The sequence below is a fragment of the Mustela erminea genome, chromosome X (assembly GCF_009829155.1).
Source record: "Mustela erminea isolate mMusErm1 chromosome X, mMusErm1.Pri, whole genome shotgun sequence".
In the NCBI taxonomy this organism is placed as follows: domain Eukaryota; kingdom Metazoa; phylum Chordata; class Mammalia; order Carnivora; family Mustelidae; genus Mustela; species Mustela erminea.
In genome coordinates, this window is record NC_045635.1 from 57,560,585 (window position 1) to 57,588,038 (window position 27,454).

At 50.2% G+C, this 27,454-nt stretch overlaps 1 protein-coding gene across 1 annotated transcript; it reads left to right on the forward strand.

The window, feature by feature from the left end:
* On the forward strand, positions 1–27,454 carry FAM155B (family with sequence similarity 155 member B). The gene is made up of 3 exons (XM_032331160.1): positions 1–1,857; positions 25,780–25,951; positions 26,342–27,454. Exons 1-3 carry the CDS (start codon positions 994–996, stop codon positions 26,725–26,727), a joined length of 1,422 nt encoding a protein of 473 aa, XP_032187051.1. The 5' UTR covers positions 1–993; the 3' UTR covers positions 26,728–27,454.

Sequence of the window (27,454 nt, forward strand, 5' to 3'; positions counted from 1 at the left end):
TCCCGCTCCCTCCTCCTCTCAGTGCCTCTTTCTCCGCCCCGCTCCCCCCCAAACACACTCGCACACGGGCTCTCAAGGTGTTCTCCGCACAGCGGAAGATGGCGACAGACTGAGGGGGCATGGCCAGCGGGAGCCACGGGGCCGTGCGGCTCGGCGGCCGCCACAGCGGTGCTAACGGGAGACGGAAGCGAGAGGCGCACTAAGTGAAGCCCCGTGTCGCCGTCCGGCGCCTGTGGCGCTGCCGGGAGCCAGGTGGCCCGCCCGAGCCGGAACTCCGGGAGCAGCAGGCTCGGAGCCGGAGCGGAGCCGGCCCGGGACCGGCCCGGGCGAAAGGCCAGAGCACGAGCGAAGCCCGAAGGGCCGGGCAGTGGGCCGGCCAGCGGGCCTAGGAAGGCGCGAGGGAAGCAGGGAGCGGCGCGGAGCAGGCAGCAGGCGGGCGGGCTGACTGGCGGGCGGGAGCGGCGCGGCGCGGCGCGGCGCGGGGCGAGCGAGCGGAGCGCGGCGGCCGGGCCCGCACGGCGGCGCTGAGGGGCGCAGAGCTGCGCCGAGCCGAGACGGCCAGAACAGAGTGCGAGCCGGGCGGCCACCGGCGCGGAGTGGAGTGGCGCGGAGCGGAGGGCAGCTGAGGGGCCCGACACTATGAGGAGTGCGGCGCTGCCGCCGCAGCCGCCACCGCCCCAGTGTCCCGCACCGCCCCCCGCCGGGACGCCGGGCAGTGCCTAGCGGGCCGGGCGGCGGCGCCCTGGCTGCGAGAGAGGGAGCGCGGGAGGAGCGCGGGAGGAGCGCGGGGACGGCAGGAGAGCACCCCGCGACTCTGGCCTGAGCGGTGCCCCGGGGCCGGCCGGCCGGCCTGCCTCACCATGCAGCCACCGAGGTAGAGCCTGGACGGCGCTGAGGAGCGCGGAGCGGCGCGCAGCCCGCTCGCCCGCTGCTGACGGCCGTCCGGCCTCGCGACTGCCTGATCTCTCCAGGCCGGACACCCCCCCCCGAAATATGTTCAGGGGCGCTTGGATGTGGCCCGGGAAAGACGCCGCCGCGCTGACTATCTGCTGCTGCTGCTGCTGCTGGGCTCCCAGGCCGAGCGACAAACCTTGCGCTGACTCTGAGCGGGCGCAGCGATGGCGACTGTCCCTGGCGTCCCTGCTCTTCTTCACCGTGCTGCTCGCTGACCATCTGTGGCTGTGCGCGGGGGCCCGGCCCCGGGCCAGGGAGCTGAGCAGCGCCATGCGGCCGCCCTGGGGGACCGGCCGGGAGCGGCAGCCGATGCCTCCTCGCGCGGTGCTGCCCCTTCCGCCGCCACCGCCGCCCGGCGAGCCCAGCGCGTCCCCGGGCACCTGCGGCCCCCAATACAGCAACCTGACCAAAGCCACCCCCGCTGCCGGTCCCAGGCCGGACTGCGGTGGCGTCCCAGAGCCCACGGGGCTGGACGCAGCTTGCACCAAATTGCAATCTTTGCAGAGACTTTTTGAACCGACTACCCCGGCCCCCCCACTGCGGCCCCCTGACTCCCCTTCCCGTGCCCCGGCCGAGTTCCCCTCCGCCAAAAAAAACTTGCTCAAAGGCCACTTTCGGAACTTCACTCTCTCCTTTTGCGACACCTACACGGTCTGGGACTTGCTGCTGGGCATGGACCGCCCCGACAGCCTGGACTGCAGCCTGGACACCTTGCTGGGGGACCTGCTGGCCGTGGTGGCCAGCCCGGGCTCCGGGGCCTGGGAGGTGTGTAACAACTGTATCGAGGCGTACCAGCGGCTCGACCGACATGCTCAGGAAAAATATGACGAGTTCGACCTCGTGCTGCATAAATACTTACAGGCAGAAGAGTACTCAATCCGGTCCTGCACGAAAGGCTGTAAGGTAGGGACTGGCGTCCGCGGGCAAAGCACCTCCCTCGGCGGTGGGAGCGGTGGCGGTGGGAGCGGTGGCAGTGGGATCCAGAGACAAAAGGAGGTCTCCCCCCACCCTCTATACACCTCACCTCCTCCCATCACCCCCACTGTTCACAGTAGGGCAGAGTGCTACCTTGGGACCCTTCCCAGAGAGGGGTGCCTCAGAGATTCAGGTCAAACCACCTGGCCAACTTCTATCAACCCCAGGTTTGGGGCCCCTTCGGACTGGGGCTTCCTGGTGCCCCGCCCCTGCACTAGGAGGGAGGGGTCACGGACAAAGGGGTGGAAAGAGGGATCTGGCAACCCCCAGCTTCCCTCGGCAGCCAGCTGGGCCCCTTCCTTTCCGAGGAGCCAGCATTGAATGTCCTGGGTCTAGTGACTGGTGCAGGGGGAAGGCCGAAGTGGGGAAGGAAAAATATGTGGCAGACTAACCCTCACCCTCATCATTGGCCCCTGCCAGTGGGTGAGAGGAGAGGCATTCCTGTTGGTGGGGCACTTGGCTCTGTTGACCTTATATGACCTGAGGTGGAGACCAGGGGTGCCTGTCTTCTCCCAAGGAGGGAACCTGCCAGCTCCTCTTCCCCAATAAGAGCTGGGGAACAGGGCGCAGTGGCTCGTGGGAGGGCCACTGGGGGTTGCTGCATTACAAAACTCCCAGTGCTTCCCAGCACACTGGGGCACCAGTGGAGGGAAAGCTGGCTGTCTGGCTGCTGGGTACAGGCATTCAGAGGAGTGGGGAGGCCACTGCAGGATGGGCCTGCCTAGGGCAGAGCTGGGTATGGAGGAACTTCTTGACCCTCGGCAGGGTCATTCTGGACAATAGGTGCATGGCGACTGTAAACATTTGGGATGTGTTGCTACTGCTCTGCTTGCTCAGCTTGGCCCGGGTGGCCTGCCTTTGGGAGAAAAGAGAAACGCAAGGTCAAAGGGTCAAGTGCTGAGGAGACCAGGTGGGGTGGTAGCCTCACTCATCCTGGAACTAAGGGCTGAGAGCTGGAGAGGAAGACAATGACTCCTAGCCTAGCTTGTCTCCTTCTGAGGCCTTGGGGAGGGGCAGAAAGTGCCCCTTTCCAACTAATGTGCCCGCTGTGGACTTCTTCAGGGTGCCATGCTCCTGGTGAGCTCCTTAAGGATTTGGGCAGGGGGTTGGGGAGGAAAGGGGTAGCTCCTTGCTCCTGACTTCACTTTCTCATTCTCCTTTTTCCTGTTCTCGTAACCTAGCAGTCTCCCTCCCGCCTCCCTCAGCCTCAGCTGACTCACTGCCTCACTCACACTACCAAATGAGATATTCCACTTCTTAAAGGTGTACAGACGGATAGACAAACACACACTGCCATACACCACCACCGCCACCCCAGGCAAAGTCATGTGGGGATAGAGAGAGGTCGTCACACCCACAAACAGTGCCAGAGAGGCAGACACCCTGTCACACACACACATTATCTCTCTCTGATGCCAGAGTCACACAGGCAGGCGAGGCGGAAGAACTGTCACATGAAGAAGGACACATTTTGTCATAGAGACAGACACACACACCCTCGATGTCAGTCACAGATACACACTCAGTGAGAACAGAGGGATGTGGTCCACGGCATATGTATAAAGGATGTCATTCTCTGTGGCCCTCCCTCCAGTCCCCGGGCCCTGATCATTTTCCTTCCCTTCGGCCACCAGCATGACTGAGAGACCACACAACTTTCCCATGGGTTCCCCCCACCCCCGTTGTAGTTGGCTGCAGGCTCCATCTAATCCCACACTCAATAATCATCCCCTGTATTAATTATTTTTACCAAGTGCTTTGATGGAGGAGAAAGACAAACTGATGTCTTGGATTCAGGAGGCCTTATCACCTCTACCACTTGTTAGTGGTGTGACCTTGGGCATATCACTTCACTTCCCTAAGCTTCCATTTCCTCATTTGTAATATGGGACCCATGATCCTGGCTCTGCCCACATCCTGAGTCCTTTGTGAGATTTCAGTGGGAAGAGATAGCTGATAGCATTTTGCAGTAATAATATGACACCTGACGTTGACATTATGCTTAGGGTTGTAACCTCTGTCAGAGATCTGACGAGATCACAACTGCCCAGGGAGGGTGGCAATACCAGTGCCATTATCCCCATTTTACAGATGAGGAAACTGAGGTGCAGGGGGATCAAGCAGTTTGCCCTGAGGCCGCTGAGCCAAAGAGCGGGAGTGCCAGGCTTCCAACCAGTGTGTTCTGCAGAGGAGCAGAGGCCTACTTTTGCCATAGCCTCCCATCAAGTTCCCCATGGCTAGGGCCGTCCCTGCTCTGCTTTGTCTCCTTGCCACGGTTGCTGTCACTGTCACTCTTTTGCTCTCCCTCTCAAGTGAACTCTGTCTGCTCTCTTGCTGCCAGCTGTGCTGGGAGAAGGGCAGTGCCTGCTTTCTCCTGGTGTCTCCCACTCCTCTCTGGCACCCACTCCCTCTGCCGAGGCCTAGACCCACAGGACTCTGGATTCCAGCTGTATTATGGGCACAGAGGGGAAAGGAAGCCCTGCTCTCCTCCTAGCTGCAGCCCTTCTCCCTTCACTCCACCTCTATCCCAGTACTCTTTGCCCATTCCCATACCTGCCCCCAGGCTCCAAGCCCTTTCCTGTTTAGCCTCTTACCCTAGAGGGGATCCCTTGGAGATGACACCTCATCCACAAAGCTTCCCCCCACCACCTGGTGGAGAGCCCATAGCCCAGGCCAGGATGAGGAGTCTTCCTCTATTTCTGGAAACCAAGCTTGGAGCCTCTGCTCCAGGCCCAGGTGACCCCCAGCCCTGAGGCCCTGTCCTAAGTGTCTCAGTCAGATCTTTCCTGGGCAGCTCCAGAAACCCTGTTATCTCCCTCAGCAGCGTCTGTCCCTGTTTCGGCCATGCGGGGCCCCACAAATCATATACCTGTCCTCACTGCTGCCTGTGACACCTCCCAATTTAGTACCAGCTGCAACATTTCCTTAATGTGCGACTTACTTCCTCTCGCACAGCAGGGGATGTTAAGTTAGGCTGGCCAATGCCCATCCCCACCCTGGCCTCCTGCAACCCCAGGACACCCCCAGCCCTTATCTCCCTGTGCATACAACCCCCAAGCCCTCACCTCCCCCTCCCCTTGGCCCTCCCTTCCAGCCCTGCCGGAGAGCCACCTCACCCCCCCACTCCCCACCCCCGCCCACACACACAGCTCTCCATCCTCCCAGCCCTGCTGCACCCCTGCCTGGTTCCCATCCCCTCTTCCCCCACCTCTGCCCCTCTCTGGCTCCAGATTTAGGACAGTGTGACTAGGGGAGTGGTGAAAACGAAAACAAAACACTTGCCTTCTCTCATGGTTCTGATCCGAGAAGGGATAAAAGACCACGAGAAGGATAGTTCGTTCTCTTACCAGCCATCGGGCCAGAGAAGTAAAGGTTGATACCGAGAAAGGATGTGATCATTCTACTCTGTTCTAGACAGACCCGAACCCACATGGCAGACTGTCCATTTCATTCTGGATCTCATACTGAACAGGTGGGGAGGAGGCTGGAAGCCAGGTTCTCCTGGACAGAGTGGAAGGAGCTGTTTCACCAGGAGAAAAGACGACTCAGGAAGGTGTGGTCTCTGACTTCAAACCGCAGGAGAGTTGTCATGGTGCAGAAGAAGCAGGTCCTGCTGAGCCCCATAGGAACTTCTTAGTTCTAAAGTCCTGGGGTCAGACCCAGCTCTTTTATCTGTCCCTTGCCGTGTGACCTTGAGCTAGGTCCTTTGACTCTCTGAGCCTCACTTTGCTCATCTGTAAACTGGAGCTAATTCATCATACGAGCCCTGTGAGGTCATTATTACTGACAAGTCTACACAGGACCTAGGCCTGGCACATTGGAGTGGCTCAGTTAGCAGCTTTTTCCCTTCCAAAGAGGGAACAGACTGCCCTGGGAGGAAGTGAGCTCCTGCTCTCCGCAAATGTCTTGGTCTGACTCAGGCAGACCCTTGGAGGAAATGCTGTGGAGACGACTCTCACTCCGGGTTATGGGGGGAGCTGGACAGGTGACCTCTGAGGACTGCTTCAGCACAGGGTTTAGGCCCATGAGCAGAGCCTGCTCCCTGAACAGCGGCACTGGATGGGAGGGGGCGGTGAGGGGGCTGACACCTCCACACAGAGGAGGGGGGACTGCCAGCAGAGCCAGCGCCTTGCCTTCTGCCCGTACCCGTTGGGGCCTTGCTCTTCCTCCACTCCGGCTGGCAGCTGTTTCTGCCTCGCTGCCTTCCTTTCTCCTCCCACCTGCCACAGCCTTCCTGCCAAGCAGGACTCCTGGGCTAACACTGATGCTGAGAGCCGGCAGCTCAGGTCACTGGGCAAAGGGCGGATGCTCTAAGTTGGCAGTGATCCCTATTGCCACCCAAGCTCACAGGCCGGGAGTTGAGCCCCACAGTTGGATTCCTGACCCAGGGTTCTCAGGGGCAAAGAGGGTGCCCTGGGCCATGCTGGGGCTGGGGCAGGGGTGGGGGTGGGGAGGAAGTGGGAAGCAGTCAAGACGTGGCCACCTGGGAACCATGGCAAAGCCTCCCCTGGGGAGGAGCCTTTAAATCCACAGAATTTCATTGCCCAGAAATGTGAGCATTGGGCTTCTGGGACAAGACTGGTGCAGAGAAGAGGCAATGTGTGTAGCTCAGCCAAGGACACAGTGGATTAAATGTGGGAGGGGAAAGTGACCTCATGCTGCCCATACGTCTCCAGACCACCTCACCCCCATCCTGACCCACCCCTACCCCCTATAGTCTTGCCAAATTTTAGCCCATGCCCAACACCTCCCATCCACATACCAGTGACCCCACAACATTTCCGATCTCTTCTTAGAAGATCCCCCAGACCCTTCCCATACCACACCCCACACCTCACTTGCTGATCCTCACCTCTACACTCCTCCAACTCCCACTTCTCCCAACAGTTACCTCCAGCCCCTCGTCCCATCTCCCATCCCACCCCACTGCCCTCATCACCCACCTCTACCACACACCCCTCCCAACCTTCACCCCATGTCTTTCCATTCTTCTGGCCTCTCCCCAAGCCCCCCAACCCTGCACTGTTCCTCTCGCCCTTGATAACCTCCATGTCCCCTCACTCTTTGCGTCTCTCACAACCCATCCACACTTCACCTCCCTTATCCCCATGCCTTCTCCTGCCTCCCCTTCCGTCTTCTGGTCCCCTCTTCTGTCCCCTCCCTCCCTCCACCCCCTTTTCTGCTTTCTGCTGTTTCCCCTCCCTGCTCAGGGTAGACATGGGTATGTGTGCCTGTACACACACTTAGACACAGACACTCACATGGACACACAGTCTTCTTCATGGCTACTTCCCATCCTTTCCACAGGCTGGTGCCTGACTACTATAGTCACCATAGCAACGGGAACCTCCAGGAAGGATACACTGGTATCTCCTGAAGGTGGGGGTGGGGGGAGTTAGGTGGAGGAAGGGAGCCCAGCAGCCTCCCACCTAGTCTCATGGTCTGGCTGGAAGAGTCTGCTAAACACAGTGGAGGCAGTGAAGATGGGGGTGAGGAAAAGGAAGACAGTGGGCGGGGCTGGCAATAAAGGAGGGTCAGAGACCTCTGAACACCTCAAGAGCCCAAGCGGGTGCTTCTAAGTCCTATGGGGGCATGTCGTCTCCTCCCTACGCTCTGGTACCTCATGGAAGGGGCACCCCCGCCCTTTTCGTGTGTAGGTGGGGATGTATGTAGGAGGACATCTCAGGCTCAAGGGTGGGAGTTTGCCCTAGAAAATCTTCTCCCTCTGGGTGGTTCTTTTGTGTTCCCGCCCTCTGAGGCTGTTTACCTGCTTTGTGGCTGTGCAGACCTGATATCAGACCTGTCCCCCACCCCCGCCTTAGCTGGAGTCTCGTCCACATGCGGACTCCAGCTGTAGGTGTTTGTCTGGAAAGCGAGGGGCATCTGCTGAGGGGTCTAGACTAATTCAGGCTGCCAGAAGCACCATTGTCCAATGCTGACCTGGGAGGTCTCAGGGGAATGGGTATGTTGTGTTCCTGCGGTTACAGACACTTAGACTAGTCTGAGTGTATGTGGGTGGCCAGGAATGCCGGATCAGACTTCTCTCCTTAGGCATGGAGGAGGTTCAGAAAAGCCTGAATTTTTGACACCTTGAGCCAGGGAGGTGCTTAGAGGGGAGTGCAAGGGCACAAGCGAGCTGCAGCTGGCCCCGGGGAGGAAAGGAGTTGCTACAGAGTGAAAAGGGCTGCCAGGACCAAAGCTCTTGCTCAAATGGATCCTGGAGAAGGGAGCTGGAACTTGGGTCACAGGTCTCTGCACTAGAAGGCTAGGCAGATGGGCGCCAAAGAAGAAAGGGGGGGGAAAGGGAAAGGGGGAAAGAAAACTGCAAGCTTTTGAAGGCCTACAAGATGACAGGGGCTTTCTTTGTGTCCATAGACTCACCTCAATCCAATCATCCCAGCAGGTAGCAACTATCATTATACCCACTTTGCAAACGAGACGGCTGAGGCTCAGTGAGGGCAAGTGACCCACCCATGCCACATAGCCAAAAGGTGGGAGGACTGCAATACAAAATCAGGTCTGTCCTTTCACTGGAGCACACATGTACAAAGAAAATGTTAATGATCTCCTCCAGCTGTCAGAAGCAGTGCCCAGCTGGCTACTGAAAGACTAGACTGCAAGGCCACCCTGACCACAGAGGAGGTCCAACAAGGCCTCCTGGCAGCATGGGCCCGGAGTGGTTGAGGTGAAAAGTGGGGACCCACCAGCATCCTCTTTGTTCAGCACCTCAGTCTCTTATCCTTGAGACCCAGCGACAGTCACTGGTATCGTCCTGGGAGAGTGACAAAGGATGGGCACCAGGAAGGGAGGTGTTTGGTCCCTCCTCTTTCTGCAGGCTCTACACAAGAGATGGGAGGAGCCAGGCTCCCCCTGCCTGGAGAGAAGGAACTGTACTATTGGAGGCCTCATCTGCTGGAAGGACCAACCAGTACAAGAGGGGAGGAGGTCCTCCTAGGTAGGCCTACTGCAGGCCCGAGCCCCACCCAACACCTGCTGGGAGAGCTGGTCATGGAAACAGTAAAACCTTGTCACCCCAGAGCATGCTGACACCTGTCCTGAGCTTTGGACACCCACTTCCCATGCCAGTGTTTCAATGAGCCCTGGCCTGGGATGGCTAGGCTTCTCTTGGGAGTAGAAGGAAGTGCCAGCTCACCAAGTTCTGCCTGCCTGCTTGCCGAGGGACATGGCATGGTGGTGGGCCTTCCCATTATTTCCTAGAAGTTTGTTTGGTTATTCGGATAGCCTGGTGACCTAGCAGATCTGTGGAAGACAAATGTGTCTGCTTAGTGTTCGACTCAACTAGAACTTCCAAACGAGTCAGCCCTCCAGAATTGGAGAACACCCTTGTTTTCCAATTACAAAAAAAAAAAAAAAAAAAAGTCGTTGAGAAATTCTGGAAAATAGAAGTATAACAGGGAAAAGTTCCCAGAGACACTCTTAATGTTATAGTGTATTTCCTTCTAATATGTCTTTTTGTGGCATGTGTAGAGACATACATTCTTTTAAAGATTTTTTTTTTTTTATCAGAGAGAGAGAAGGGGAGAGAGCAAGCACAGGCAGACAGAATGGCAGGCAGAGGCAGAGGGAGAAGCAGGCTCCCTGCCGAGCAAGGAGCCCGATGTGGGACTCGATCCCAGGACGCTGGGATCATGACCCAAGCCGAAGGCAGCTGCTTAACCAACTGAGCCACCCAGGCGTCCCATCTTTTAAAGATTTTATTTATTTCAGAAAGAGAGAAACAGAGAGAGTGAGCGTGGGGAAAAGGTAGAAGGAGAGAGAGGGAGAGAGAGAATCCCAAGCAGGCTCCCTGCCGGGCACGGAGCCGGATGTGGGGGCTCCATCCCAGGACCCCGAGACCACAACCTGAGCCAAAATCAAGAGTTAAATACTAACCAACTGAGCCACCCAGGCACCCATATACATATACATATATATATATATATATATATATATATATATATATATATATATCTCTTTGTAGTTTTTTCATTATAGTAAAATATACATAATGAAGTTTGCCATTTTAATAACTTTTCAGTGTACAGTTCAGGGGCAATGTTGTATGATCACCACCACCGTCCATTTCTAGAATGACTCCATTTCTGTACCCATTAAACAATAACTGCGTTCATTCATCCCTCCCCGAGCCCTGGTAACCTCTATCCTTCCTTCTCTCTCTATGAATTTGACTCATCTAGGAACCTCATCTATGTGGAATCATGCACTATTTGTCCTTTTGTGTCTGGCTTATTTCATTTAACATCACATTTTCAGGGTTCATCCATGTTGTGACCTGTATCAGCACTTCCTTCCTTTTTAATGGTTGAATAATATTTTATTGTCTGGATATACTATATTTTGTTTCTTCATTCATTTCTATGGACACCTGGGTTATTTCTGCCTTTGGGCAATTACAAATAAAGCTGCTACGGACATTCATGGATGAGCTTTTGTGTGGACATATGCTTTCCTTTCCTTTTACCCTTCGTCTATCATGAATGATGTTGTTATGGGCTTTGAGATACAAGTGTTGGTTCAGATCCTTGCTTTCAGTTGTTTGAGGTACCTACCTAGATGTGGGCTTGCTGGATCACGTGGTAATTCCACATGTAACTTTTGGAGGAAGCACTGAGCTGTTTTCCACAGTGGCTGTACCATTCTACTTTCTTATCAGCCACACACAAGTGTTCTTAATTTCTCTGCATCCTTCCCAACACTTACTATTTTACAGGTTTTGATAAGAGCCACCCTAAGAGAATGACTATCTATTTTTACATAGTTGAAATCATAGTTTTTTTTTTACCCTGCTCTTTTTCAGTTATTGTTAAAGTTATACTTTCCATGTAATTAAATATTCAAAAACATCAGTCTTGAGGAGTGTACAATTCATCCTATCACATGAATTCAGTGCAATTCATTTAAGTCGTTCCCTACTGCAAGATATTTACTTCCAACTTCTACCATTAGAATTAATGCTGTGATGAATATCTTTGTTCATACATCTCTATCAGATCTATGATTCCTTTTTTTAATAAATGCTATTTCAATCATATTTTTCTTATTTCTCTACTTCGCTGAGTTTCTCGAATCACAAAATAATGCATGCTCATGGTACCAAATCTAACAATACAGAGGTTTACAAAGAAAACATTAATAATCCTCCCAGTGCCACTGCCCTGAGGTCGCTGATGTTAACAATTTGGTGTGTATCCTTCTGCCCCTCTCTCTGAGCTTACATAAACATTTGCACACACAATGACTTTTTCTTTCCTTTGTTTTGCATACAAATGGGAGCATAAACATTAATTCCGCAGGATGAACATTTGGGACTCCTCTAACAGAATCAAAGAGTATTAACCTTTTCAAGGCTCTTGACATACAAATTTCTTCCTTACAAATTTCTTTCCACAAGGATTATTCTAGTGTATACCTTCACAGAAAGCATGAGGCTAATTTACCACCCTTTTCCACCATCGAGTGTCTTATTTTTAAAGCTTTATTAATTTGGGATTGAAAAATGGCATAGCATTGGCTTTTAATTTGCATTCCTTAGGTCAAAAATTTGTTTTTCTTGTTTATAGGCCATTTGTATTGCCTGTTTTGTGAATTGTCTGTTGGTGTCTTGTGGGTTTTTTTTTTTACTGATTTTTATGTACTCTTTTATAGGTATTAATGATTTTAGCCTTTTTCTGATGCCATTTGTGGCCGTTATTTTTCTCATTTGTTATTTCAATCTTAGAACTGAAAGGAAGGAATGGGAAAGAAAAGACCTATCCCAGACCCTTAATTCATATGTCTGCCTTGTGAAGTGCAAAAATACATATTCCCATTTTACATAAGAGAAGACAGGTTCAGAGAGGTTAAATAACTAACCCAAGGTCATTCAGCTAGTAAGAGTTGCAGCTGGGATTTGAATCCAGGTCAAATCCAGGGATTTGATTGCCAGAAGGCCGTGGTACTGCCCAGTCTGTGCGAGAGCAATTAAACTATAGGTAAAGCTTTGTGTTGGTTGCTTTACATACGTAATTTATAGAAAGGTAAGGATAGGTGCTTTTATTCTCTTCCATTTTGCAGGTGAGGAAAATGAAGATCAGGGAATTTAAGTCACTTGCTTGAGGCCCCATAACTGGTAAGAGCAGACCTGAGATTCCACCACAGGACGGAGTTTAAAGATGTTTGACCCCATCACATAGGCTGCCTCCCTAGAGACTACCTTCTTGGATCCACACTGAGGCCCAAAGAGGGAGAGTCCTCTGCTCATAAGCCGCTAATACTAGCCACAGTTGCTCATTAGCTGCAATTTAGTGGCTGAGTCCCCTACTCCTTATAGGTGACTTGTCCAAGTTAACAAAGCTAGCTCCAGAATAAGAGCACAGCTTTAGCTGACTCTCCATCTGACTCCAGCAAAGGCTTGGCAATACAGACATTTCTGGGGCATGCTGGGTGGGAGCCATTAGGTAGAGTGCCCTGAGGCCTTTCTGAAGAAATGGACTCTTGCCCTGGAGTCTTCCAGGGCAAGGCATTTCCAGAAGTCCTTAAATGATAGGACCAGGAACAGAAGAGCTGGTGTCCAAAGGAAAGAAAGCCCTTCTATGGGAAGATAGATGCCCTCCCTTCACCAGTTGCCAAAGATTAAAGCAGTAATAGCGAACCTTCAGCTCGGGGTAGGAAGCTGGTTGGTTTGGATGAAGCAAAGCAGTAATTGCCTCTTTTCGACGTCTTCATCTCCCAGGGTGTGTGTTTCTGTGTGTGTGTGTGTGTGTGTGTGTGTGTGTGTGTGTGTTTAGAGGTAAGTGGGAAGGGATTGCTTTGAATGGAGAGTGGAAATGGTCATGTATAGCCCCTAGAACCCAAATGTTCTTCCCCCCACATCCCCTTAGAATGAAAATCTTACTCATATAAGAAATGGGCTGAATACACTGATGGTAGAAAATCACTCTCCCATCTAGTCCTAGAAATTTCTCCCCAACTTGACCTGCAAGTCCATCAAAAAGATTTGTTTGAGTGACAAGCTAATTCCTTCCATGGTAATAGTGAAATGGAGAGACCGCCAAGGGGCAACAGGGCATGTAAGAGCTTGGGCACTGAAATCCAGGTAAATCTGGCTCTGAAATCTGTCTTCTCCATAAACTTGTTGTTGAGACCTTGAACATGTTCTTTCACTCTTTTGGAACCTCACTTTCTTCACATTCGAAATTAAGAAGTAGGGTCATTTTGATCCTTAAAGGACATACAACATGCTAATCTCTTAAGACTACAGTACCTGTGGGATGGAAAATGCTCACGAAATGGTAACCACCATTATTGTTACTGGCTGTGTGGCCTTGGGCAAGTTACGTAAACTCTCTGGTCCTTCCTGTTGTCATCCATAAATATGTCTCCACCTCGGGAAGTGGTTACAAGCATTCAATGAGTTAATAAATGTCAGTTGCTTAGAACAGAGCCTGGCATATAGCAAGCACTTAATAAATGGCAGCCAGTATTATTCTCACTTAAATTAGATGTGTTTCATCCAAATGACTGTTGAATACCCAATTGAGATTGACAACACTGGGATGGACTGCTTAGGAGAAGGGAAAGGTAATTTGGGAGCAGGCGGTGAGGTGTCTGGTGTGGGAGTGGGAGATCGGGAGCCAGAAGGCAACTGGTGTGACTCCAGTGAGTGAGGGCACAAAGACATGCTTAGGTAGGGGAAGAAAGAGGCAGAGATGGAAGGACTCCAAAGCCTTGATTCACCTCATCCCTAGAAACCAAGCATGGCTGACAGATTCTTTTATCAGGTCTCTGTTCTCCCCAGCCTCTCATCTGCATTTGGAGAAGGAGGTAAGGCAGGGTCAGGGAGCTGGTTTCACAATGATCCCTGTGGAAGGCTAGAGATTGCTTTCTGGGCCTGGGCCCAGGGCTAGCAATGTGTGGCAGACAGCTGTGTCTGGGAGGGGGCAGTGGGACTTTATGCTGCACATGTCTGTGTGCAGCTCAGAGAAGCTACGGCTGTCACTGTCTCGCTGGCAAAATTCCTGTGGTGGCCTGCACAGCCATTGGGCACAGAAGCCCCCAAACCTCCTGTCCTCTCACATCATTTCCTCTTTTTGGCTACAGGACCACTCAAAGTTCTGTTGGCTTGTTAAGCTGACCTGGCCCAAGCCCATGGCCCAGGCAGTGGGGATGGAGTAGATCCAGGACTGGCTGTGCGGGGCCTGGGGCTTTAGGGCTGAGTCTGGTGAGGTTGGTCAGATTAAGTCTCAGACATTTTTGTTTTATTGTTTTGAAGGTTCATGGATGCAAAGAAGCATTTTTGTTTCATTTTCACTTTATCAAAGTATTGAGTATACATATGTATACTCACTATTCAGAGTCAAACACTTGAAATTCTCCTTCCTTTTTCTTCTGATATTTATCTCCACATTTCTAATGGTATGCCAATACTACTGTTTCTTGACTTGTCTGTTTTAAATATCAGTGCGTGCGGACGTGTGTGAATTTTATATATACACATATATATGTACACACATATATACACACAATACACACACACACACATATATATATAATTTAATGTCTTTCAAACGATAAATATAGATCTCAGTGCTTATATTTAAAACAGAAGCCTTCTGCTCAAACCCTGAGCCTCACTCTTCAGAGTTAAATATTTCCAAATCTCTTAGCTGTTTCTTCTGATATTTACCCCTGCATTTCAAAATGGCATGCCAATACTACAATATCTTGAGTTTTTTTTTTAAATATCTATTGACTTTTGTTTTATTAGAGGATAATTTAGCTCTCTTACTACCAGCAGCACAGTATGTGCACACATAATTCCCCTCCCTTCATATATCCAATATTGGCATATCACAATTTCTGATTTTATCAGGATTACATTTTTACATTCTTAGGACTATAAATATTGTTCACAGCTGAGTCATGTAGAATACTGGATTACATTTCCTTCCTTAGTCAACTTGTTTTCCTGGAGTTAATATTTGCCTCATTTTGCTTAGTTCTGTATGACTTTTTGCTAATACATGTCCAATTTCCCCATCAGAGCTGTAAAATTCATGCAAACACAGAACATCACATAACCCATTACCTCTACCTTTTTATTGTAGGTCTCCGCCTTACTTCAATCTGAACTAGTTGTTGGAGGCTTCATTTTCAAGTGCTCAGATTTCAAGTACTTAGCAAGCACCTTTTCTGTATACCTAGCTCCTTGTGAAACACTAAGGGCAATGTACAGATAAGTAAGATACAATTCCTGTCCTCAGGGAGCCTACAGTTTCCAGAATTTAATTTATACAGATGTCTTACTAGAAGGCTTGGGCTCCTTGCAGGGACTTTGATCCAGGCTGTACCTTTGGTCCCACTTTCCAGGTGGGTCTTTTCTCTTTCCATCTCTCTCCACTGAATTACCAGACAAATACCAGGCAGTCCCCAGGAGAGCAAAGGTGGTCTCAGGCTGCATTAACAGAGACAGAGCTTCCAGGTCAGGAGGGCTGATACTTCTACTTGACTATGTTGATAAACTATGTTGAGGAATTGGGTTCTGTTGCAAGGGACACAGAAAAATAGGAACTCATCTGAATATGAACAACCAGGATAGAAGAGAGAACTGGAAACCACATCTTATGAAATAATTGAAAAAAAAATGAGAATGTTTGGCTCCTTAGAAGAGTAGTCTACACATTGCTATCTCCATTTTCCTTCCTTTACATTTGCTTTTATTTTTTTTTCTAAAGATTTTTATTTATTTATTTGACAGACAGAGATCACAAGTAGGCAGAGAGGCAGACAGAGAGAGAGGAAGGGAAGCAGGCTCCCCGCTGAGCAGAGAGCCCGATGCGGGGCTCAATCCCAGGACCCTAGGATCATGACCTGAGCTGAAGGCAGAGGCTTTAACTCACTGAGCCACCCAGGTGCCCCCCTTTACATTTGCTTTTAAATTGGCTACAGTCTGGTTTCTGCTGCCAATGCCCCACTGAAACCATTTTCACTGTGATGAGACTGCCACCATGTTTCTAAGTACGCATTTGCTGATCACTCCCTCTTCTTGGAAACTCTCTCCTCCCCTAATTTATAGAATGCTACTCTTTTCTGTTCTCCTCTAATCTTTTAGGCCACTCCCTCATCATCTTCATCAGATTCCTTTCCTCCACCTTTCCCTTAAACGTTAGTGTTTTCCAGGGATCCTCTGTTGGTCCTTTTCTTTTTGTGCTCACTCTCCCTAGGCAAGATCATCCACTTCTTGGCTTCCACTCTTGCTTTATCAGTCAGGGTGAGCTAGGATATGCTGCAGCAACACACAATTCCTAATTATCTGAAGCTTATCACAACAAACTGTTATTTCTTGCTCACAAAACATGTCCAAAACAGGTCAGCAGGGAGCATCTGTTCATGATAGTCACCAAGAGACCCAGTGGTGACTAGGTGGAGACCTAGACCCTAGACCGAGACCCCACAGACCTAGTAAAGGGTCTGTTTCAACACTGCTTCCACGATCAGCAGCAGAGGGAAGAGAATATGCCACATCATATGCCAACTCTTAAAGCTCCTCCTGAAAAGTGATCCACATCACTTCAATTCACATTTCATTGGCCAAAGTAAGTCATAGGGTCATGCCCAACTTCAAAGGGTAGGGGAAAGTATACTTCTACCATGTTTCTAATGACTAACCCCTTATCCCTTGGTAATTTATCTCTGGCCCAGACCTTCCTTCTGAGCTCAGACCATTATGTCCAACTGTCTTCTTGACATTTCTATCTAGCTGAGCCACATATACTTCAAAGTCAATATGGTAAAAAACAATTCATCTTTTTCACTCCCAAATCTACTCTACCTCCTGATTTCCTTCTGTAATGAATGAAACTACTATTCATCCTGCCCACCCAAGCCAGAAACCTGGTAGTCATCCTGGACCCCTCCCTCTCCCTCATTCTGCCTCCATAAGTTATCCTGTTGATCCTACCTCCTTGATGTTTCTTCTCACATCCGCGCCTTCTCTCCATTTCTTTCTTTTTTTTTTCAAAGCCAATTCTCTCCATTTCATAATTGTATGCTACTGCCTTAGTTGAGGTCCCCAACATCTCTCACTCAGATTATTGAAATAGTTTCCTGTCACCCTACCTGTGGTCTTGATGCCTATACTCCACCATCCACACTTTCAGGCATAGCCTGAAAAGTTAGCCACAAAAGTGACATGTGATCTTTTAAAAAGATGTTATTTAAAACCCATAAAAGGCTTGGGGTGCCTGGGTGGCTCAGTGGGCTAAGCCTCTGCCTTCAGTTCAGGCCATGATCTCAGGGTCCTGGGATCGAGCCCCATGTCGGGCTTTCTACTAGGCAGGGAGCCTGCTTCTCTCTCTCTCTCTCTGCCTGCCTCTCTGCCTACTTGTGATCTCTGTCAGATAAATAAATAAAATCTTTTTAAAAATAAAATAAAATAAAACCCATAAAAAGCTTTCAATTGTATATAAGATGAAGCCCACCTCCTCCTCAGCATCCAGAGTATATCATAATATGGGCAAGGCCTTCCTCTGCAACTGCATCTCCCATTACACCCCCGCTTTGTAGCCTCTAACTAAGCTAAACTACCTATAGTGTCTGAACCCAGCACTATTTCACACAACCAGGCCTTTATACCTGGTGATTCCTTTGCTCGAACTACACTTATTCCTGCCCTATTCTGCCTAGAAAACTTCTTCCAATTTTTTCCCAAGTCCCAACTCAAGCCTCCTCCTCATGGAGATGTTTTCCTACCCTCAGCGTTCAAAATACAGTTGATCACTCCTCCCTCTATGCTCGCACTGTATCAAGTACATACTATTTAGCACAGTGGCTTATAATGATTGATTCACATGGTTGTCTCTCCTTCTTCTTGAAGATAGCAATCTTATCTTACTCATCTTTATCATCTGTACCCCCTCATTGCAGTGCCAGATATTCAGAAGATATTCAGATATTCAGATATTCAGAAAGTGATCCCTGCATGAACAAATGAATGGGAAGATCTGACTCAGGGAAGTTTACAAATAACTGCAGGGCTATCCAGGGGGACAGGAAGCTGACTGTAGATCTAGTAAGAGCCATGAGTAAAGCCACAGAAAGGCATTATCTCAGCTGGGAAGAAGGTAGAACTTCTTTAACTGCTAGAGTTGTCTAAAGATACGGGCTGCTCTGGGAGAGAGTAAATGCCCTCTGACAATAGCATTTGGTAGTGATGTTAGAGTGGAAATTCCAACAGCAGACAGGGAAGTGGAGTGATGACTCTCACAGTCCCTTCCATTCCGGAGTGATCATGAACCTGCCTCCACTGCTCATCTGATTGATATGAATCAGCCAGGCTCCTTAAGAGCTACCCCTGCATTTAGGAACACCACTTTTCCACTGAGCAGACTAACCCCTGGCCAAGCCAGGCCCACCCAGCCATTGGCCTTTGAGCGGATGGCCTGGGAAGTTTGGAGGTGCAAGGTCCCTCTGGAACTGCACTGGCTTTAAATTCTTACCTCTCCAGCCATCTCCTCCAGGCCAGGCCAAAGCATTTGAACCCATGACTGCTCATTCTCTGAAGTAGGAAAGCTGTTGGTTATTTTTATAGCCACTTAAGCAAGGCTGTATCATCCACCTGGATTTGCCCTGTAATGCCTCTAATCCCAGTCTGACTCTGCCAATCCCAATGAACTACAGTTATCTTCAGAGTATTGTCCATGATCTCTTTTCCCTGATTTGGAGACTGACTTTGACCTTACTCTGTCCTGATCCACTTCTTTGAAAGCCCAGAATCAGGAATAGGACCATGTGGTTCTTTCAGACCCTGCCGTAGGAGGTACCTCACTAAATTCTAGGTGTACCGATGGATGTGGTGCAAAGAGGCATGGGGTTAGTTGTCAGAGGATGCATTTTAATCCTGGCTTTGTAGCTGATTTCTTGCATGCCTCCAACTCAGCTAAACCAATCCCTTTTTCTGGGCCTCAGTCTCCTCCTAGGTAAATTATGGGGGTGGGTGGTTACTTGTGTGCTGTGGACAGTGGGTTTCATCCCCCAGTCCAGCCCAGATTGTTGCTCTGCCTCCACAGGCTCTGCAGCTGTAGCTCCTGGCCAAGGGTCCCAGGAGTCCATTAAGAAAACAAGCAGCCATAAAGATAAGGTCTGCAGGGAGGATTTTGGAGGGGGTGGGGGAACAGGCCCTAGGGACATTAGCAAGTTGGAATCCAAGAAGGAAACTGCTGACTTTCTGGCTGGCAAAAACAGAAGCTCTCCTCTCTGGATGGTTTTCCAGCTCTTAAACCAAGACGTCCGGGATGGCCTCCTCTTTCTAAACCCTCTGGCCCTGAATCTTGGCTTTGGGCACTGTGTGTGTATATACTCACCTGCGTGGATTCACACAGCATTGTGGGGGCCAGGAGAAGTCAGTCACTTCTTTCCAAAGAAGTATAGGAGTGAGGATGCCCTGGCCAGGGCTGCAAACCAGGAAGGAGGAAGGTAAGCCTTTCTCAGTTCTCCTGGTCCTCTCTAAACTGGCAGCTACAGAGCGCAGGAGGGTTTCTCATCTTTTCCCGCTCCCATTTCAAGAGTGGCTTAGCGGCCCAGTTGGGAGGAGGGATGGGATAGTCTTCTGAGCTTCCTTTTTGGGTTAATTGGTGTTCCCTCTAGTTACTCCCTGCTTCCTTCCCCTCCCAGTTCCCATAGCAACTTGGCTGCAGCAGCCAGAACTTGATTGAGCCCAGTGGTGGCCTGACTGAGGTGGGAAAGGGGGTTCTGTAGGAAAAGGAGGGCACTGCTGGGTCAAGTCTTCCAACCCCACCCATCCTCTGCCACTACCTGGAAGGTCCAGGATGGTTAAGCTTAGAGGACAGCACATGATGCAGAAGGCTTTTCTTCCAAGGCTAGAGTTTGAAGAGCCTGAAAGCCCAGAGCCAGCCTGGCTCTCAGCTGTCCTCCCCGATGCATGCCTTTGTCCCTGAGTGTGGAATTCAGTCATCAGTAAGATTGTCTGGTAAGAAGAACCATGGACTGAGAGCCAAGAAACCAGGTTTCAAGTTTATCCCTCTGTCATTATTTTATGTGACTACAGACAAGTCATTTCCCCTTTTCTGGGCCTCAGTTTCCTCATCTATCAAATGCAACTAGAGGGGCTAATCTGATAGTTCTCTGCGTATTATAATTACCTAGGGTGTTTTGAAAAACTATGTAAGTGTGGGTCCCACCCACAAAGAATCTGACTTTGCTGGTCTAGAGTGCATTTTTTAAAGACTCTCTGAGTCGTTCTAATGTGCAGCCAGAGTTGAGAGACTAGAGCAAGAGATCTCCAAGTGTCTCCCAATGGACCGTTGTCCTGTTTCGAAACATTTCTTCCTTTTCCCTGCATGTCCCACCTCCGGCAGGCCCCACAGCTTCCTTAACCCTGGCTCTCCTAGCTCTTCCCTGTCCTTACCGTTGAGTATTCAGGCCACCCCCTGTGACTGTCCAAACAGGCCGGTACCCTCTGGCTCAGTCCTCATACTGATCAGTCGGGGCAAGCTACTTAGGCTCTATAAGGGAAAAGGGATGCAGAAACTAAGGTAGGTTTGCTGCCCAGATGGTAGCCCCAAGAGACAGACTTTTCACTTGAGAAGGACCCTAGGCCAACTCCGAAGCAGGTGAGCCAGCAGTAGCCTCAGCTGGCCCTCTATGAGGCCAAGAAATTGGATTACCTCTCAGCCCCTTTTTGCTCTTCCTCTATGTCCCTCATTAGCTCATTGCCTGTTCCTGCCTAACCACCCACAGGCCTGGTGTCCTCCTCAGGCAATATGTCACCCACTTATTGTCATGGTGACCCAGACTAGGGGGTATGGGGCTTGAGGGAGGGTCTTGTAATTAAGGAAAAAGGCCTCACTCCTACTGTAACCCCCCCACCCGCCGCTGCCAACCCCTTCTTCCCACTCTCTCTCTCTCTTTCCCAGCATACAGGTGGGTGCCTAGCCATCATCCCCTGTTATTAGGCCAATCACAGTTGCCTGGGAGGAGGGCTACAACTCCAGCTGGGCCTTCTCTCATAGGAGCAGGAATATTGAACTGGAAGAGCCCAGGGAGAATCCTACAGGGAACTCTGAACCCAACTGGTGGAAGAGGGAGCGATTCCACACACTTGGAGTGAGGACTGAGGAGGATCCTGGGTCCAGGCTGCTGATATTGGGGCAAGGCCTGTGGACAAAGCCTCGCCTTGGCACTCTGGGTTCCAAAAGATGGAGGGGATTCTCTGAGGCACTGGGATCCTTAGCTTTAGGCATCTTCTTTTCTTTCTTGCCTTGCTTTTATTTCTTCTACCTTCCTTCTGCTCTCTTATCCATCTTCTCATCCCTACTTTTTTATATCCCCATCTTCCTCACCCACTTTAATTCCCCTGCTCACTCTTAACCTCAACTTTGTGACTTCTTGCCCCTCCTCTTCACAAACCCCCTCTTACACCCTCTGGTGTCCCCACCCTCTTATCCCCCTTCTCTTCCTAACCCTTCATCTTCTCCCACCCTCACTGCATCCCTATACCTCCTTTACCCTCCATCTCTTATTCCTCTGCCCTTTCTCTTCAGGTCTACCCCCATCATCACCATTTCCTACTCTCCAACTCCCTACTCTTGCTCACTCTCTCTTTCTTACACACTCCTCCTTCATGCCCTCTTACCCCACTGTCAGTCTCTTCTACCCCTTAGGCTCCCGCTTACCAGTTCACTTCTCTCTTACCCTGCCTCTTACCCTCACTTGATCTCTTATACTCTCCTTTAATTCCCTTCTCCTTCCTTTGTACATACCTTTTGTCCCAACAATTTCACTTTTAAGAGCTTGTATAAACAAAATTTAACACAAGATTACAAGAGACATATATATGAAGATAGTCACCAAAGCATTGTTTATAATAGTGAGAACTTGGAAATTACTGAAATGTCCACCCACAGGAGATTGGTACTCTTCCCACCCCATTCATACAAAACTCTCTGTTCTTTTAGCATGCCATGAGTTTACTTACCTCTACACTTCCTTCACCTCAGCCTGGAATGCCCTTTGGCCTCATCTCTACCCATCCCATCTAAAATCCTACTCTGAATTCTAGCTTAACTGTTATCTTCTCACCGAAATCTTCCCCAGCTTTTCTATTTGCTTCCCTTCAATGGCCCATGGTTTACCTCTCCTACAGCATAGATCACACGCCATAGATTCAAATTAGATGCATCTACCTATGAAACTGGAATTTCTTCTAGGGTAGGGATTGGTTCTCATTTGCATGTCCTGTTCATTCAATCAACAGACTTGTTTTATGTATATTGTGCAGAGTACACAATGGTCAATAAGACAAACCCTGTCTGCTCTCATGCATCGTGCATTTTAGTGAGGCTGACTGAGAAAACCCAAACGAAGATGTGGACAAAGTTGTGCTTATGGTGAAGAAACGCTTAAGAAAAAGAGGGAGTAATGAGAAGGCATCCTCTAACTAGAGGGGTCAGGAAGACCATCTCTGAGGACTTGACCTGTGAACAGGCCTGAAAGATGAGAAGAACCTAGCCATGCAGAAAGGCCAGGGCGGGGTGTGGAGAGCATTCCAAGCCAAAAGAACAATATGAGCCAAGGTCCTGTGGTAGGAAGAAGTAGGGTATGTTCAAGGAAAAGAAAGAAAACCTATGTGTGTACATGTGGAGCATGATGAATTTGAAGGGAGAGATAGGAAATGAGCTTGGAGAGACAGATGGAAGCCAAGTTATGCAGGGGCTTAAAGTCCGTGGTCAGAAGGTTTGGGTTATATTCTACATGCATTGAAGGGTTTGAAACAAGGGAGTAATAGGATCTGGTTGTGTTTGAAGATCACTGTTACTCCTGTATGAACAGCAGATTGAAAAAATGAAGAGTAGAGGCAAGGAGGCCAAATGAGAGACTCTTGTACAGTTGACAGTAGTGGCCTGCACAAAGCTGTGGAAATGGAGTAAGAATTGGCAAGCCTCACTGACGGACTGCATGCAGGGATGCACAGAAAGAGAGGAATAAAGGCTGACACCTAGGTTTCTGGCTTGAATACCTGGGTAGCTGGCCATGGCACTTCATTGAAATGGTCCAAACTTGGAAATGAGGGCAGATTTGGAGTAAAAAAAAAAAAAAATGAAGACCTTCATTGTAAGATTTAGAGCATGTTTAATGTGAGATGTCGGTGAGCTGTCAAAGCACCAAGCAACACTCTGTTCCTCAGGGGGTGAATTTGCATTACAACCCACTACCACCCACCACCACCACCCGTCACCACCCCCTGCTTTGGAAAAGGCTTCTGTGGGGATGCATTGTGAAAGTTCCTGTTCACGGTGAAGTTATTTGTATTTTACTGAAAGTGTTTAAAATCAGCATAAGAAGCTCTGACCATGTGGTTCTTGATGTGATGGAAAGGCTTCCGGCAGCACCATGACCAGGACTCTTGCTCGAAATACAGATTCCTAAGCCCACCTCAGGCCTCTTGAAGCTAATCTATTTAATAAGCACCCCAGGGGATTCTGAGACCCATGGAAATCTAAGTACCTTTGCTGTGAGAAGCAACGATGACAAGGTGCCCCTGAGGATATGAGGAGGCTAGGGGGCAAGGATAGCCCCATACAGGAGTTGGCTGGGCATCCTGTTGATGTGCTGTGTGGCAGGTCTGGGGCGGGGCCTGAGATCCTGCGCTTCTCACAAACTCCTAGGTGATGCTGAGGCTGCTGATCCACATCCACACTTTCAATAGCAAAGAGCTAGCTCAGCGGTTCCCAGTGGGGGATGATTCTGACCCTCTCCCTGACCCAGGGACATTTGACAATGGCCAGAGACATTTTTTGGTTGTCACAAAAATGGGAGGGGCGTAGGACTGGCAACTACTGGGTGGAGTCAAGAAATGTCACTCAAGGGGTGCCCAGGTGGCTCCGTCGTTAAGCGTCTGTCTTCGGTTCAGGTCATGATCCCAGGGCCTGGGATATAGTCCTGTGTCAGGCTCCCTGCTCAGTGGGAAGCCTGCTTCTCCCTCTCCCACTCCCCCTGCTTATGTTCCCTCTTTCGCTGTGTCTCTCTCTGTTAAATAAATAAATAAAATCTTTTAAAAAAATGTCACTCAGTATCTTATAATGCACAAGACAGTTGCCAGTACAAAGGATCCAGTCCATGGATATTTACCCAAAGAAAATAAAAACACTAAATCAAAAAAATATATGCACCCCTATGTTTATAGCAGCATTATTTACAATGCCCAAGATATGGAAGCAACCCAAGTGTCTATTGATAGATAAATGGATAAAGAAGATACGGGGTGTGTGCGTCTATGTGTGTGTGTGTGCGTGTGTAAAAGAATATAACAATAGAAATAAAAGTCATAAAAAGAATGGGATTGTGCCATTTGAGACAACATGGACCCAGAGGGTATTGTGTTAAGTGAAATAAGTCACGCTGAGAAAGGCAAATACATATGCTTTCACTTATATGTGGAATCTGAAAAAGCAAAACAAATGAAAAAGAAACAAAGCAGAATTAGACCTAGAAATACAGGGAACAAACTGAAGGTCGCCAGAAGGGGAGAGGAAGGAGAGATGGGCAAAATGAGTGAAGGGAACTAGGAGATACAGGCTTCCAGTGACGGGACAAATAAGTCACACAAGTAAAAAGCACAGCACAGGGATTAAAGTCAATGGTATTTTTGTGTTGTATGGTGGCAGATAGATGGTAGCTACCCTCGTGGGGACTCTAGCATAGAGTTGTTGAATCACTATGTTGCACACCTGAAACTCTGTAACACTGTATGTCAACTGTATTTCAATTTAATTAATTAGTTGATTTAAAAAACTTTCTTTTAAGATTTTATTTATTTGAGAGAGAGAGAGAGAGAGAGCATGAGCAGGAAGGAAAGGCAGAGGGAGGAGAGCTGCTGAGCAGGGAGCCGGTTGTAGGGCTTGATCCCAGGATCCCTGGATCATGACCTGAGCCTAAGGCAAATGCTTAACTGACCGAGCCACCCACACACCCCTTTAAAAAATTAAAAGAAAAAATGATTTATTCAGTTCAAAATGTCAGCTGGAGTTACTGTGGAGAAAGTCTGGGCTTGATGATAACCAAAGAGTACAGAGCAGGGAACCTCAGAGAACCAGAGAACCAGTGCCTGGTGGGAGTGGGCTATATGAGGAACAGGAAGTATACTGAGAAGTGAATCTGCAAAGGAGCGTTTGTAAACAAAACGTGCCATCTGCCCCACACCATAGCTGAAGCCAACGGGACAGAGCATGGATTCAATAGAGCTTGAAAACACATGTGGGGCCTGGTTAAGGCAGATTCCTGTTTTCATTAAAACTAACCCTTCACGTTGGTATTGCACTGCAGAGTTTACAAAAACATTTTCACATGTGTCTTATTATCTGATCCACGTAACATCCTAATGAGGGAGGGCAGGGATTATTCCTTCCACCACTTTCTTCAATTTAGAAACTTTACACCATCAGCTGAAGAAGTGTTTGCTGAATGGAACAGAACTGAAGTTTACCTCATTGTAAGTGACTCCAGACAAGTCAGGATACCTCCTGGGGTCAACGAAACCGGTAGGGTTGGATGTAAAACCCCTTCCAGCTCTGACATAGGAGTAGTTTTGTGATTTTACCAGTGAGAAGAAAACATAAGCCTTGGAGGACTGCAGGTGAGGGGCCTTAGGACTTGGGGCTATGAGATGGGAGATTTTAGAGGAGGATTAGCGGTCTTTGACCCCCATCCTTCTTCACCCCCACCCCCTGGATCCTGGTGTTGGGTGGGTGGGCAAATACACCCCCTCCTTCATCCCTGTCTTTTGAGGAAGGAAGGGGCTGGCACCTGGGCTGATGCTCTTTCCTCTCCCCTTAGGCTGTCTACAAGGCCTGGCTGTGCTCCGAATACTTCAGCGTGACCCAGCAGGAATGCCAGCGCTGGGTGCCCTGTAAGCAGTACTGTCTGGAAGTGCAGACCCGGTGCCCCTTTATACTCCCTGACAACGAGGAAATGGTGTACGGAGGGCTTCCTGGCTTTATCTGTACAGGTAAAGGCAGAGCGTCGATGTCGAGGAGGGAGGAGGCTGGGGGCCCAGGGCAGACACCAGGTTGGGGGCGTGGGAGCAGGGAGGACGGCGGGGGAGTCAGATTAGAAGAAGCCTGGTGCCTTGAAGAGTGGGCAGCAAGGTCCCCAGTTTCGGACAGGGCCGAGCAGAGCAGGGGCGAAGAGCACAGGGGCCATCTCTCTCCGCAACTTGCCCGAGAAACTGTCTGGGATCCCTGGGAGAGAAGTATCCAGAAAGGGAAGTTGCCAAGGGACAGGGGGAAAGGAGTCTGGGCCAGGGCTACCAGTGCAGTCACAGCTTTGAAAAATCTCCTCTCTAGGAAAGCCACCTGTCCCTTTAGCACACCACCACACCTTCCTTATCCATTGGCAGGGTTGCTGGATACTTCGCCAAAGCGGCCGGAAACCAAGTGCTGTGACGTGCAGTGGGTCTCCTGTGAGTCGGAGAAGAAGAAGTTCAAGGAGACTGAGGCCCCCAAAACCCACCACCAGCAATTCCACCACTCCTATTTCCACCACTACCACCAACAGTACCACCATTTCCACCCCCGCCATGACCCCCCCGGCCACATCAGCCACAAGCCCTCCCTGCTGCCGGTCTCCGGGGGCTCCCGTCTCAGCCCCAGCAGGATCCGGCTCTATGTCCTTGTTCTCATGCTCCTCCATACCATGGTGTCCTTCTCCAGCAGCCAGGGCGGTGGAGGACTGGGGCTGGAGGCACTGCCGGCCCTAGATGAGGGCCTGACTCGGGAAGAGTGACAGCAGGAAGGGAGGACAGACCTCCACCGCACACTGACATCAGCTCCATCCCCCCAGGGGGAGGGGGAGGGGCTCCTCCCATGGGAGGTATAAGACCAGATGGGGGGCGGGGGGGAAATGGGGGCCACACATCACCCCCAACATACCTCCACCCCAAAAGCAGCTCCAGCAGTAGGGCCAGAGGGCCCCAGGGAGCTGCAAAACTCATCCGGGAGAACAAGGCAGGAGCAGCAGCTGCCCCCCCCCTCAGGTCCCGGTCTATGGGGCTTAGCAAAAAAAGTGGGGGAGTGGGGGCTGGACATATCCACTCCTGCTGAGAGCCCTGACCCTAGGGAAGGAGGCTGCTCAACCAGCCTTGGCCCTGCAGGGAATGTTGGGGGGCACAGAGGGGAGAAGCTCTTTCCACCCTCCACATTCCTTTTGTTGCCACGATCCTTAATTCCCTCCTGCCCATACCCCTATAGGCAATGGCAGACGGTGCAGTGGCCCTTCTCCTACTCCAGCGCACCTTGCCCCATGTGGGGCCACCACAGGCAAGTGCCAGGCTGGGAGGTGAGGTGCATACAGTCATGGCTAGGTCGGGGCCCCGGTTAAGCTGTGCCCTGCCACCCTAGGCAATGAGGAGTAGGAATGGGGTACAGAATGAGTGGTGAGAGAGAGTGGAGATAGAGAAGAGGAAGAAGAGAAGAGGGAAGAGGAGGGGAGAGGAGGGGAGGAGAGTAGGCGA

Excerpts from the sequence above, each read along its gene's own strand:
- FAM155B (XM_032331160.1), top strand. The coding sequence starts at position 994 with ATGTTCAGGGGCGCTTGGATGTGGCCCGGGAAAGACGCCGCCGCGCTG. Across the intron at positions 1,858-25,779 it reads CCTGCACGAAAGGCTGTAAG|GCTGTCTACAAGGCCTGGCT; the intron begins GTAGGGACTGGC and ends CTCTCCCCTTAG. Across the intron at positions 25,952-26,341 it reads TCCTGGCTTTATCTGTACAG|GGTTGCTGGATACTTCGCCA; the intron begins GTAAAGGCAGAG and ends ATCCATTGGCAG.